The sequence below is a fragment of the Haemaphysalis longicornis genome, unplaced genomic scaffold (assembly GCF_048455015.1).
Source record: "Haemaphysalis longicornis isolate Haplotype H1 unplaced genomic scaffold, Haemaphysalis longicornis Haplotype H1 scaffold_4, whole genome shotgun sequence".
Taxonomy (NCBI): Eukaryota; Metazoa; Arthropoda; class Arachnida; order Ixodida; family Ixodidae; genus Haemaphysalis; species Haemaphysalis longicornis.
The window spans coordinates 86,600,751-86,613,736 of NW_027526361.1; the positions used below are offsets into that span (position 1 = coordinate 86,600,751).

Here is a 12,986-nt window from a genome sequence, read left to right on the forward strand (position 1 = left end):
TCAGGTAGGCTTTCCCATCTGTCCAGCTACCTTCATGGATTCTTTGCGCGCCGCATCGCGCTCTCCTTTACCGTCCTCGGTCCCATCAGCCCGCATCATCTTGGAACTTCCACCGCTGTCCTTCGAGCCAGTATCCTTGCTTCGCGAACCCTTCCGCGGCAGCTTTCCGAAGTGTTCTGAGAAACCGTAATCGACAGGCACGGCGGTTCCTCTACGCTTGGCCGATGCGTTTCGCGCGGTCAGGGCTGACGAAGAGGTCGGCATCACTCTACTCACACTACCGCTTGTTTTCCACTCGGCTTCGGACAATCGTTTGCGAAGAAGCGCAGACTTGTCTCTCCGTGCTGAGCTCGCGGGAAGGGGATGCACGGAAGTGGCCTCGGCTGGAATTTCCTCCGGCGCGGATCGCTCTCCGGCTGTCAAAGTGGACAGTGACCTCTTCGGCAGCTTCTTTGGCGTCGAAGCAATCATCGATTCGGCCGGCTTGCCCGTGTTGCCGTCCCTTTCTTCTAACCGGTTCTCAGGCGATTTGCCGACGGCTGAGGATGACGCAGACTTGTTGGCCGCTGTCTTCACCGACGTGGCTGGAGATTCCAATGCAGTTTCGGGGTCCGTCCGGAAACTGCGCAAGATGTCTGGTAGCAGCCCGGAGTGGAAGGCACACTTGGCTAGCTTGGAGACGCCGAGCAGGCTTCCTAGGCTGAGCAGCATGCAGAGCGTTCGGAAGGGGAACTGCTGCCCGCGCTCGGCGTCGTACAGCGGAAGCCGGACCAGCATCGGGACGCCCATCTGTGGCTCGCCGCAAGCCGCTCGGGCCGTGACGCCGACCATGAAACCTGCGAGCGAGGGCGACAGCAGGAAATAAGTCCCACTTTTCGAGTTGTGGCGCCTTTTTTAAATGCAGAGCATTTCAGTAACTCACGATGTCACCCGCGTTGACGTCCGTAGTCCGCACCGTCGTTGTTGCTACTATATAAAAAAAAATACTATCCGGCGCCCGGTTTCGATCCCTCGACCCTGCGGGCGGAACGCAATGTACATGCTGCTCTACCCACTGCGCCACAAAGCCGACACAGATTGGGACGCTACGAACACGCCTTATATCGTTGACTCATTCAAATTACTGCTGACGAGCGCTCTCTCGTCAGCAGTTGCCGCAAGTGCAACAACATTAACGTAACGCAAACTACTTAACGTCGTGCGCCCCCGGAAATGCTCTGCATTTGATCGTGCCCCTCGCAAGGGGGATGTTTCGCACTTGATCGCACTTCCACTGCTCTCTGCGCATGCGCCCCGTCGCTATAGCAACGGAGGCGCGTCGTCTGCTTCCAGGACGCTGCGGCGCCAAATTGAAACGGGTGGTGAGCGGTGGTGCCGCACGCCGCTCGTCGAAACGCGCCGTCGGAAGCGAGACACGTCGTCGCCACATCTACGATCGAGATAAATAAATGCAAACGTAAAGCGCCAGACATTCGGCGCATTTACCTCATCCTAGCCACGAACAGCTGATCCGACAATTCGTGTCTCGATATGCGCTGATTTTGGCTTGGCTAATCGGCGCTAGTTTGCCCGGCCGCTCCCTGCTACTCCTCCTCGCCGCTGCCGCTGGCGCGGCGGCCCGGCGGCAGCTTTTTTTAATTGCGCGCCCTTCCATTTGTTTCCTGCAATACAGCACCACGAGCCGCCTTCATAGAGATCCCCACGGTCGCACTGGCAGCGTTCATGTTGTAGCGCCTTTTCTCTATGATTTCAAATGCAGTGCTCTAACCAGCGCTGTAAAAGCTAGATCCCAGGCAGGCACGTGATTTCAGAGAATACTAATATGTGTCACTAACAGACGTTTATATCATGAACATTTCAGCACATAAAAATTTTCGAAACGGCCGCACATCTTCCCTGATTTCTTGTGTAGCTTAGCGAACAGCCCTCATTTCGAACCGCCCTTCCAAATTATCGCTTGGGATGGTTCTGCAACTGCTGGGGAAAGTTGTAGTCGAAGTCATATAGCGGCTAACATTTCTACGCCGGCTGAGCTCCGAGCGTTACGAGTGCGACACATTCATGAAAGCGGTTTACATCTTTCACCAGGCTGTTGTGAGAGATAAGGTACACCGGAACATGAGCGTTTGGGTTCAGTCATAGAGTTTCTTAGTACGTGCACTAGAGAGGAAACTACCCCTGGGAATCCATGTCGCCGTGGGGGATTAGGGGAAGATTCCCGCTTTTGGCTGGGGCTTGGCATGACAATTGGATTCGTAAGCGGTTTTTGGAATTTGCCATCTTCACTATGCATTAACACATCTACGAGCTACGAGAAAGCCGAAATCCTCCCTGTTCTGTGGTAGCCGTGTTCGGTGAAAGAGCAGGCAGTGGGCTTGCGTTCGGGGTAGTTGGTGTTCCATAACTACTTCTTAAGCGCCAAAAGTAGCAGGCAGTGCGTGATCGTACCTGACGTTGCTCATGCCGCAGTCGAAGGACGTATGACTGAGCGGATGATATGCCGCCGCGAAAGTTGTAGCTGACGAAAAAAAGAAACGAAATGTACTTCGACGAAGACAAGATACGACAAATACCGGCGCCTGTATCTGCACCATCTTCTCTTCTTCCACGACTGTTCAACGCCACGTTTTCTTTTCTCTTCAAGTATGAACCAACTCGCTCAGCAACAAGTTTTGTTAAACTGTAGCTGACGGTTGGGGCACCGGTTAACCACGAAGACGACGTTGTCATAGGCACGCTCAAAAAGCTTTCCAAACTCTTCCGACAATTTACCCGAAACAATGGTAAATTTAATAAAATAAGAGTCTCTAATTAGTTTCCACCCAAATATTAACATTGTTGTTAACTGCCAGCTTGGCCTGCATTATAGTAGGCACAACCGTTCCTGAAAAAAAGTAAACATCCCCCTAGCGAGGGGCACGATCACATGCAGAGCATTTCCGCGGGGGGCGCGCCTGCAAGTCGTATGGATTACGTATTGGTTGTTGTTGTAATTGTTGTCTTCCAGCGTAGACATTGTCGATGAAGTCGATGGTGAAACGTGAAACGTGCCGTGAACCCCCTGCCGCGGCTATGACGCAACGTGGAGCGGCTATGACGCAACACAATCCACTTTAATCCAATCCAAATCCAAACCAATCCAAGCCAAGCCAAGCCAAGCCAAGCCAATCCAATCCAATCCAATCGAATCCAATCCAAAGCCCCTCGCGAGAGAGTTATAGCGCCGAAATCGCGCCACCACACGAACGCGTGATGTTGACGTCACGATCACGCCACAGATGTCAGCGACCGGAGCGCGCTTAAACGACATATGTGGTTTAAGCGCGAACCGACCGCGGCGAGAGAGCGCGATGCGAGCGCCACCACCTTTTCTTGCGCGCGAACCGACTGTTGCTCAGCGCGAACCCAACGCGGCGAGAGAGGGTGTTGCGCACGTCCCACCTGTTGTGCGCCCGAACCGAACGCGGCGAGAGAGGGTGTTGCGAGCGGAGAGAAGGGGAGGAGGACGCGGGGGAGAGGGCGCACCTGTGGCCGACGGTTGAATGAGTCAAGGATATAAGGCGCGTCCGTAACCTTCCATTCTGTGTCGGCTTTGTGGCGCAGTGGGTAGAGCACCATGTACCTTGCGTTCCCCCCGCAGAGTCGTGGGATCGAAACCTGACGTCGGTAAGTATTATTTTTTTATATATAGTGCAGGGGGAGCGATGCGGACTACGGGCGTCAACGCGGGTGACATCGTGAGTTACTGAAATGCTCTGCATTTAAAATACGGTTTACTTCCTTTTTCCTTAGCTTTAAAACAGCCTGTTTTATTTTCCACTTTTATAATAACGCACCTTTCTTTGCGTTTTTTGTGGCACTGTGTTCGAATATACGGCCACTAAAGCGTTTCAATCCTAGAGAATGATGAAACTACCTAAGGCGAGCGCATGATGTAAGGGCAGTCCACGACTAAACAGACGGCATTGAAGCCGCATAGACACTAGCATATGTTGTAAGAAACACTATGGGTTCAGTTACTAAACATTTAGCTGGATGCCCCTTCGGTTGACAGTTCTGGATGCGTGAGCAGGAGTGTACGTGTGCAATCAATCCAATGCTGGGGAGGGGTTGACATCACCCCCCCCCTCTTTGCGGCCTGAAGAAAATCGCTGGCGAGGATTTCTGGCGTCTTAAATATTGCACACAGTACCGGCCATCGCCAATCCCTTTTGGCTTGCTTTGCGGTGTGGGCCGTGGACCTATAAGCGAATGCAGATTTGTCGTTGAGCCGTATTGGCAGGTGATGGCTGCAGAGGTGTGAACAATGCCGCTTTTTCTTCCCCAGCCTCCTCAAACTTTTCTTTTTATAACTCCCAAGCAGTGTGCGGAATTACGATGTAATACATCCAAAACTCGATGTAACGAAACACGATCTATGGAACAAAGTCGGCACGCAGCGCGAGCCACGCGCTAGAGAACACCCGGGCTCCTGCTCTGCTCGGTCGCAACCTACGGGCGCGACAGAGTTCACGAGTTCCTGCTGCCATAGAATCTCATCTGTACAAAATGTAGGCCCTGCCACACAACCACATTGGCGCCTACGTATCCATAAGCGATTACTAATAGTAATAAAATTAGTTTTAAATCTACTCGTAGTACTAGGTTAATACTATTAGAGCCATTACATTAAAGGTGTAAGTATATAAATAGTAGTAAAAAAAGAAATAAACCAATACCAATAAGCCTCCCACCTGCAAATATGTATTGTGGTATGAACGTTCTAAAAAAATAGTAAGAGTTCCTTCACTTCCCCTGTAAGCGAGGAAACTGATGTGCGCTTGCACCACTCACCAATGACGGCCCCGTAGGCATTGCAATGGCTCGGCAAGAAAAACAGGGCGACGAACTGGGGAAACAGCAGGACGTACACGAGGTCTGATGAGAGCGTCCACAGGATAAACACCGACTCTACTCTCAAGGCCATGAGCGTCGCCCATGCGCTGATCACACAAAGCATGACGCGAAGAACCGTGGTGACCTCCACGTCAGTCGCCTGGATGGGAAATCGTGGGCGACGTTCATTGAGACACCACGTTACGCCCCTCGCTGATTCCAGAAAATTTAAGTTCCGACAGAGCCACTGAAAATGATGCTGGACCACCCTGATTTTTGGTTGCTTTAGAAAACGTTGCTTACCCGATTACCAAGTGCATGGGTAATCAACATCTTCAGGCGGATATACGGCCCCATTCGGTGCCTTGTCTACTGTAGTACCCCGCTTCGTGCTTTAAAAACCCCCCGCTATCTGCCACAGAGTGTTTTCTTAAATCTCATCGCCGTTAGGAGCTCCACAGCAAAGTACAGGGCCACATATGTCTCGCGGGCTTAAGGGGGAACCAGATATAAAGAAGCGTTTGCAGTTAACACGACAGTGAAATCTCTCAACTGTGTTTTCACTGACTTCAGGTACGTTCGCGCTTGCTAAATCGGCGACAATACGTTGCGGTTCTGCGTTGGATTTCAAGTAAAACAGAATAGGAGGCAATGATGTCCTGTTTAGGTCACACAAGGAGCCAACTTTAGTCCTAAAGCGCCGAAACCCGCCGAAGCATACACAGCTGCATCCACCCGTTAATATGAATTAACGGGTGGCAAGCATTTAAAACTAACTCAGCAGCACACTCAGTTGGGCGAGTTCTTCGTTTCGAATACTCCGTATGACTCGCTGCGGCGAGCAAGGGTGTCGCCAAATGTCCACCACAAACGCTGACCCCAAGAACATGTATGACCACAGGGTAAGCGAGGGGATGCGATCGTTCCTTCCTGGGCTTGTTTTAAACCAAAGAAAAATAGCTTTACAGACCTTTTCACAATGGAGGTTTACGCTGCTGCTGCTGCCGGCTCACGCAACTGCAGCAGCAGCCGTTGCGTGAGCCGGTACGAACTGGTTCATTCGAGGCGTGTTCGAAGAAGCCTTCTGGAAACGGCGGCCAACCAATGGACTACCCCCTTCCCCCTCCCTGTCTCCGGCACAGCATGGACCGGCTTCTGGTGGACGCATCATGGGACCTTTGGATTTGTTCTTTGGATGCTGTGTGGAACACGGCGACCGCCTGTTGACGGTTGGGAATTCTGAGTATTTTTTTCTCGCCTTTCCGCGAGCCGAGGCTAGTGCGTCCTCAGCCTCTGCTGAAAACGATTCTCTGCCAGTTCGATTTGTCATGTTGTAAGCACGTCAATATGCTGCTACCTATATCATCACTGTTCTCTACTCGCAGTGCATTGAACCAGTTAAGTTTGGCCATGGACTCTTCATCGTCGGAATGGCGGCAGGCAACTCCATTACAAGCAGCACGCCTGTCCCACTACATCGACATTACTAAATGCCGTACTCGTAAGCCTTGCTCGTAATCCGTACTCGTAAGCCTCGTAAGCCAGAGAAAGTGGACATGCAGCCCCTACCACAGGCCTAGCGGCGGCTCCTTAATTTTGGAATACTGCTCTGACGAATCCACTGGGCGTCATGTCTCCGCAATGCAAAGAAGCCCCTTTACAATCGTGCGGCTGCTTGCTAGGGGCACACGTATACGTCAGGGCACACCTGTCAGAGAATGCGTCAGGACATCAGGGCACACCTATACGCCGCCGGCATCTCTGGGAGCACTCACCACCTTGCTCCTCACCGCCTCAAGGAAGGACTCCCTCCAGTTGTGTAGCTTATTCATCGACCACTTTTACGGGATAAAATTCTGCTATGAAGGTTTTCCTTGAAGCGGAGCATTGACCGCGCGATAATTCAAATGCAGTGAAGTCCCGTTAAGAAAAACTCGAAGGACCATGATAATGTGTTAGTCTTATCAGAAGTTTGTCTTAACGGAAGCCCCCCCCCCCCCCCAACAACAACAAAAAAAAGAATCGGCAACACGCCCATCTTGCTTCATGACTGTAAATGAAGTACACTTACAATGGCGGAAAAAGTAGAGAGAAAACATTCACTAGAGTACACAACTTGATAGAAGGCTGTCTTCAAGTGCTTCTGCCTGGTTTTATCCTGTCCAAGCGGCGACGGAGAGTGTACACCCGCTACCTCAAGCGACAACGCAACATAGACAGAAAGGAAACTCCTGACTTCCTCGGCGGTAACGCGGTGGGACTCGCGACGTGAACCGATGGGAACTGGCTAGCTCCCGCTTGGAAATGGCATTGGTCAGGACAGCTGTTACGTTTGTGAACAGGAAGTCTCCATGTTTGATTTTTTTACATTTTTATCCTCCCAGTTTTGCGCCTCACCCGTTGAGAGCAGAGCAGCCACAAAACTCTCCCTGGCTCTTATTTTTCCTTGCTTTGCCGCTGAGTGCGCGGAATTCAGGGGGGGGGGGGGGGGGGGGGGAAGTGGAGTGGTAGCATTATCTGCTTGTTTTCTTTTTCGCTCCCTCCCCTCCTTTGCGGCGCAAATTCGCTTCGCGCTGGGGTTTCATTTCATTTCATTTCATTTATTTGTTCCTTAAGGGCCCGAAGCCATTACATAAGGGGGGGCAAATACATATAGGGAAGACAAAAAAAAAAAGAATTAGTGACTGACATGCATCAGTCAGCACAACCAACAACAACAGCAACAAAAAAAAAGCAGATCAGAGAAAAATAATACCAAATTACCAAATACAAATGTTCAGTTATAAGAAGAAAAAAGAAAAAGCACATAAAAAGAAAGACAAGCAAGAGCAATTGTGCAGGTTCCAACTAGGAAGGATCTATATTATGAATCAGCATTGATGTTCGGAGTGGTGATGGTGGTCGTCCAATTTTTTTCGAAAAGATGCGCGGTCAGTGCAGGATGCTATATTGTCGGGTAGCGAATTCCAAAGGGTTATTGCATTGGGAAAGAATGAACTTGTGAATGCCGATGTTCGACCGGATAAGTGTGCTATTGGCTGGGTGTGATTTAGGCGCGCTGACGTGCGGTGGGATGGTTTTAGTAATTCATGCCTGGATTTTTGATGATAGTAGGCCCCATGAAGTAGGCATAAACGTGCGATATGACGGCGCGATAGCAGTGACGGAAGGGAAATGGACTGTTTTAAAGCTGTGACGCTGGTGCCGGAGGAGTATTGGGAGGTGATAAAGCGAGCTGCACGATTTTGTATGGATTCTAGGTTAGTGGTCAAATAGGCTTGGGATGGATGCCAGATTGATGACGCGTATTCAAGTTTTGGTCTCACGAATGTTAGATAAGCAAGTTTTTTTATTTCTATGGCCGCGGATTTCAGATTTCGTCGGAGGTAACCAAGTGTCCTTGATGCTTCGGAACAGATTGTGTCGATGTGTCATTCCCATGATAATGATGGTGTCATGTGAACGCCTAAGTATTTATACGATGTTACAGAGCATATGGGAACAGCATTGATATTGTAAGCGTGGTGGGTGATGGAGCGTTTACGAGAGAATGAGATTAGTTTGCATTTCGATAGGTTAAGGGGCATGAGCCAATTATTGCACCATAATGCGATAGTGTTAAGGTCATCTTGTAGGGTGCTGTTATCGCCGGGGCTTTTAATTGCAGAGTAGAGGACACAATCGTCGGCAAAAAGTCTTAGTTTACTTTTTATGTTAGTTGGCAGATCATTTATATAAATTAGAAATAAAAGGGGAGAGAGACTGGCGCCCTGTGGTACCCCCGATGTAACAGCTGTAAGCGGAGATTGGTTGTTATTGGCGAACGTGAATTGCATGCGTCCTGTAAGGAAGTCCTGAATCCAATTTATTATGTTTGTAGGTTCCTTTTACTTTTCTTTTCCTCTGGCCGCATGACTGCCCCCGCCACACGTAGCCAAGACTGCTCTGTTCGCTATCCAGAATCGCCAGAAGTGGTGGTAACCCCGTTGTTCGTCTAAACCGAAGAGTACGTGCAAGGCTGTTCGTCTTAAGCGACTTTTTTTTGCAATGCGTCTACGGAAAACCAAACAAACGTTCCCGAGTTGTTCGCCATAAGCGAGAATTCGTCTTAACCAAGTTCATCTCAACGGGAGTTCACTGTATTAGCGCTCCTCCCTATAATTGTTGCCTAATCCGCTCCAAAAACAGCTCGGACATGCTGATAATTATCTTATAATTGACGCCTGTGATAGGCGCCCAGAGTTACCAGCACGTAAACCTGCTGCCTGTTTGCAACAAGAAGCTTTTTTGCGCATTAGAAGCTACCTAACAGGGTACACAAAGCTTCAGTTTCACTAACCAAATTATTGGCGACGTCGTAACAGAAACAAGCCCCTCCTGTGCGTACGAGGCTGCTCTTAATTTCGTTTTCATCGTTTATTCGTATGCCTCTGTGCGTTCCGGTTATCCTTTTAAATTTGAACGCCGAATTAGCTTTCGCGCGATTTTTATTGCGCGCCGAAGACCACCGTTTCGCAGACAATGAAATTCCCGTTGGGACTCGAACCAGGCCCCGTTGCTTGCCAAACGAGGATTACATATCCCCTCAGTGGGATTGCGCAGTTGATCGCAGCCACCAAGCATCACTGGGGGAGACTAATGAACGCTTTCCACGGAAGGGGAGGCGCTGGCCTAGGGCGCTAGTATTGAGCAACAGTTGGCGGAACAGGCGGTGGAGCTACCCATATCATTGTTTCTCAAGAGCGCTAGCGCACCTGGCCGTGCGCATCCACGCCATCCTACGCAAAAATACCACCCCTTTCTAACGAAACTTGGGTAAAGCGCGAAAGCTTCCTGTCATCAAAAGTGCGCCAAAAGTGCGCCCAACCTTCACGGAAAGTGCGTCCAATCGATCGTCAAACCTTCAAAGACCAATTGCAAACGAAGAACGGACCCACGCGACGATTTTGCGAAACTCATCTACGAACGATTTAAATGTATATATAGTGATTCGGGGTTTATGAGGTAAATGTAACTGTCGTACTCATTCTTCATGATCGATGCGTCTTGTCTTATCCAGAAACGTTCCGTTTAGCGATTTTCAAATAACAGTTTTGACACAATCGAAGTGCATTTCGGTCGAGAAACCGGTCTATAGAGAAATGCATTAGTTTATTTTAGAGAACGCCATTTACTAAGGTATAAGCTTGGGCGTGTTGGTACGACATTCTTATGAACAGCGCAAGTAGACGAGGACGAAAATTGGACAGGACACAGCGCACTGCGCTGTGTCCAGCACACTGCGCTGTCGCAGTACACTGCGCTGTGACAGGACACTGCGCTGTGTCCTGTCCACTTCTCGTCCTCGTCTACTTGCGCTGTTCATAAGAAAGATTTAGCTTTAAAAAGTCCGTCATACACTCGTTACATAGGGATCAGATAATGTGAATCTCGTTGCTTGTAAGTGTGTAATCCGGTAGTGGAGGTTCATTGCGCACAGTGCATATGAAGCATACCTCGGCGAATTTGGACCGGTTCTCTCAAACTCACTCACAAATTTTTTTTTTGGAATTACCTCTCCCTCAACCTCACACTCACTGCTCAGCGGCTGATCTACGTTCACGCAATCTCAAACTCACTGCGAGCGAAAAACTCAGACCTCACTCGGGCTCAGGACTCAATTCAGGCTGCGAATTTAAATGGACCCAGAACTTACTTGGGCTCAGAACTCAAAATGGTGTCAGAACTCACTCAGGCTCAAAACTAAAAAATTAATTCAGAATTCACTCGGGCTCACAACTCAAAATAGACTCAGAAGTCACTCGGGTTCAAAACTCAAAATGGGCTCAGAACTCATTCCAGCTCAGAACTCACTGGGGCTTCGTACTCAAAGTGTACTCAGAACTCACTCGGGCTCAGAACCCAAAATGGACTCATAACTCACTCGGGCTCAGAACTCAAAATGGACTCGGAACTCACTCGGGCTCAAGACTAAAAGGGACTCAGAACTCACTCGGGCTCAGAACTCAAATGAACTCAAAACTCCAAATGGACCCAGAACTCACTCGGGATCAAAATGGGCTCAAAACTCACTCGGGCTCAAAACTCAAAATTTCCTCAGAACTCAGTCAGGCTCAGAATTCAAAATGAACTCACAACTCACTCGGACTCTCAAATAAGATGGACTAAAATGGACTCAGAATTCTTATAGATTCAGAGTTCGCAAAATTTACTCGAGTTCACGAAACGTACACGTGCACAAACTCGTGTACTCAAATTCTGGCGTTTGTTAAGAAAGATGATCTCGTAACTCCAATGAGGTCGTAAATAATTTCCGCTGCAGATTTAATACAGCTATACTTCCTAGACCATGAGGACTTGCACCTCTTACAGGTATGGAAACCAAACCCTTGACATAGGCTTCGTGTACTTTACAAAGAGGATTCAGGCTCGAGCATGCCCAGGGCCCCGGGGGAGAAACAAAGTAGAATGAGCGAGGCGAAGTGCGCTCAGTTCATTTAGATTGATGCTGTTTATGGTTAGGGTCTTGTCCATTCATGTTCATCATCATCAATAAACGCCCTGCGGCTAAGCCTAGCGTTCCACGAGTCGGGGAAGCTACAGACGCTCATGGTAGTGCGTTTTATGTGCACGCTTGCGTGATTATAGGGGTCCGACCTGGGGCAAGTGTCGCTTCTGGCGCCGTTCAACAGTGCCACACGTGTAAAAATTGCAAACATACACGGGACAAGTCATGGCATACCAATGTGCAACACGCAGGTTTCCATGTTTAAATGTGCAACCGCTTGCAACCTGTCATGATTTCAGTCAAATGATACGCGCACCTTGTTTTTTTTTTTTCGAAATCGTGATTCCCTGTACACGCGTTTAGCTTAATTATTGATTGCGTCATGAATCATGGCTGGTGACAAATAGGGTTAAAATTCTAAATGATGCCTCTGAGGGTCAGTAAAGTATCAAGGTCTCGATTAGTGGATTCACGTGCTACAAATGAATTGTTTCCTGGTTATAATGACGACACAGTCATGGTGAGTAATAGATTGGGTTAAAATTCAAAATGATGCCGTTGGGGCGTGTGGGGCATCAAATTGAAGGTATCGATGAGGGAAATCACGTGGCACAATACAAAATGCTTCCTGGTCATTATCATGACATAATCTTGGTGAGTCATAGATTGGGTGGAAATTCGAGTGATGCTGCTGGGGCGTGTGGGGTATAAATTAAAGGTTTCGATAAGGAAAATAACGTTGGACAAATAACGAATGAATCCTTGTAAAAATCCTGATGTAGTCATGAGTCATAGACTAGGTTAAAAATAGTAGTGATGCCTATGGGGCGTAAGGCTATTAAATTGGAAGTATCGATGAGGGGAATCACGTGGAACAAATTCTCACAAGCTGTGGCATAAAATCAACGCCAAAAGGAGAGGAAGCGCGCACCTTTGCACATGACAGGTGGTTGAAAAAGAATTTTTTATAGGGATTTAACAACCGCAGTTGTTTTTAGACTTTTGTATTAGTATTGTACTTTGTATTCATGGGGCGATGTCGCCCGAATCAGAAGTAACCCACTGTCACGTCCTAATTTGGTACGAATAAGGAGGTCCAATGGATCAATAATGTTCATGCGAAAGCCGTTTTTGGCAATTGCCACACATCACCAATCATGCAATATCCTGTATCTCCACAAGAATGCATAATTGGCATAGCTAAAAAATTTATGCCCTATAATAGTATAAATGAGAAATATTGGGGATAAGAGACACAGTAAGTAAAAAATATTCAAACAAAAACAAGCCTCACGGATTATCCTAATACCACCCAAACGTACGCCGATTTGGCTACTCATCGGCAAATCTGGCACAAAAAAGGACTAGATGGAGAGCAGCAGCAGGAGCAGCGTATGAGTGCACTCGTCTTCGTCGGCAATCGTACAAAATTCTATGCATTTTATGCACCATAAGCCTGATTAGTTCAGGAACATTAAAGTTATCGTTAGTATATGTACGCAGGATGAAAAGTAAAATGCTGTTTTGATTCCTCTGACATAGAAATTGGTAGAACACAAAAGTGAAAGGCGCAGTGCAATCGGCAGCGAAAGGAGCATGATTT

The 12,986-nt window shown here is 48.5% G+C and overlaps 1 protein-coding gene across 1 annotated transcript in view; it reads right to left on the reverse strand.

The window, feature by feature from the left end:
• The window catches only part of LOC144179821 (high-affinity choline transporter 1-like), a 41,164-nt gene continuing 28,178 nt past the window's right edge, over positions 1-12,986 (reverse strand). Inside the window, exons 10-11 of the mRNA XM_077708253.1 lie at positions 4,834-5,035; positions 1-836 (exon numbers count right to left, since the gene is read on the reverse strand). Of these exons, the coding sequence (XP_077564379.1) occupies positions 1-836; positions 4,834-5,035 (1,038 nt within the window). The remainder of the gene's footprint in view (positions 837-4,833; positions 5,036-12,986) is intronic.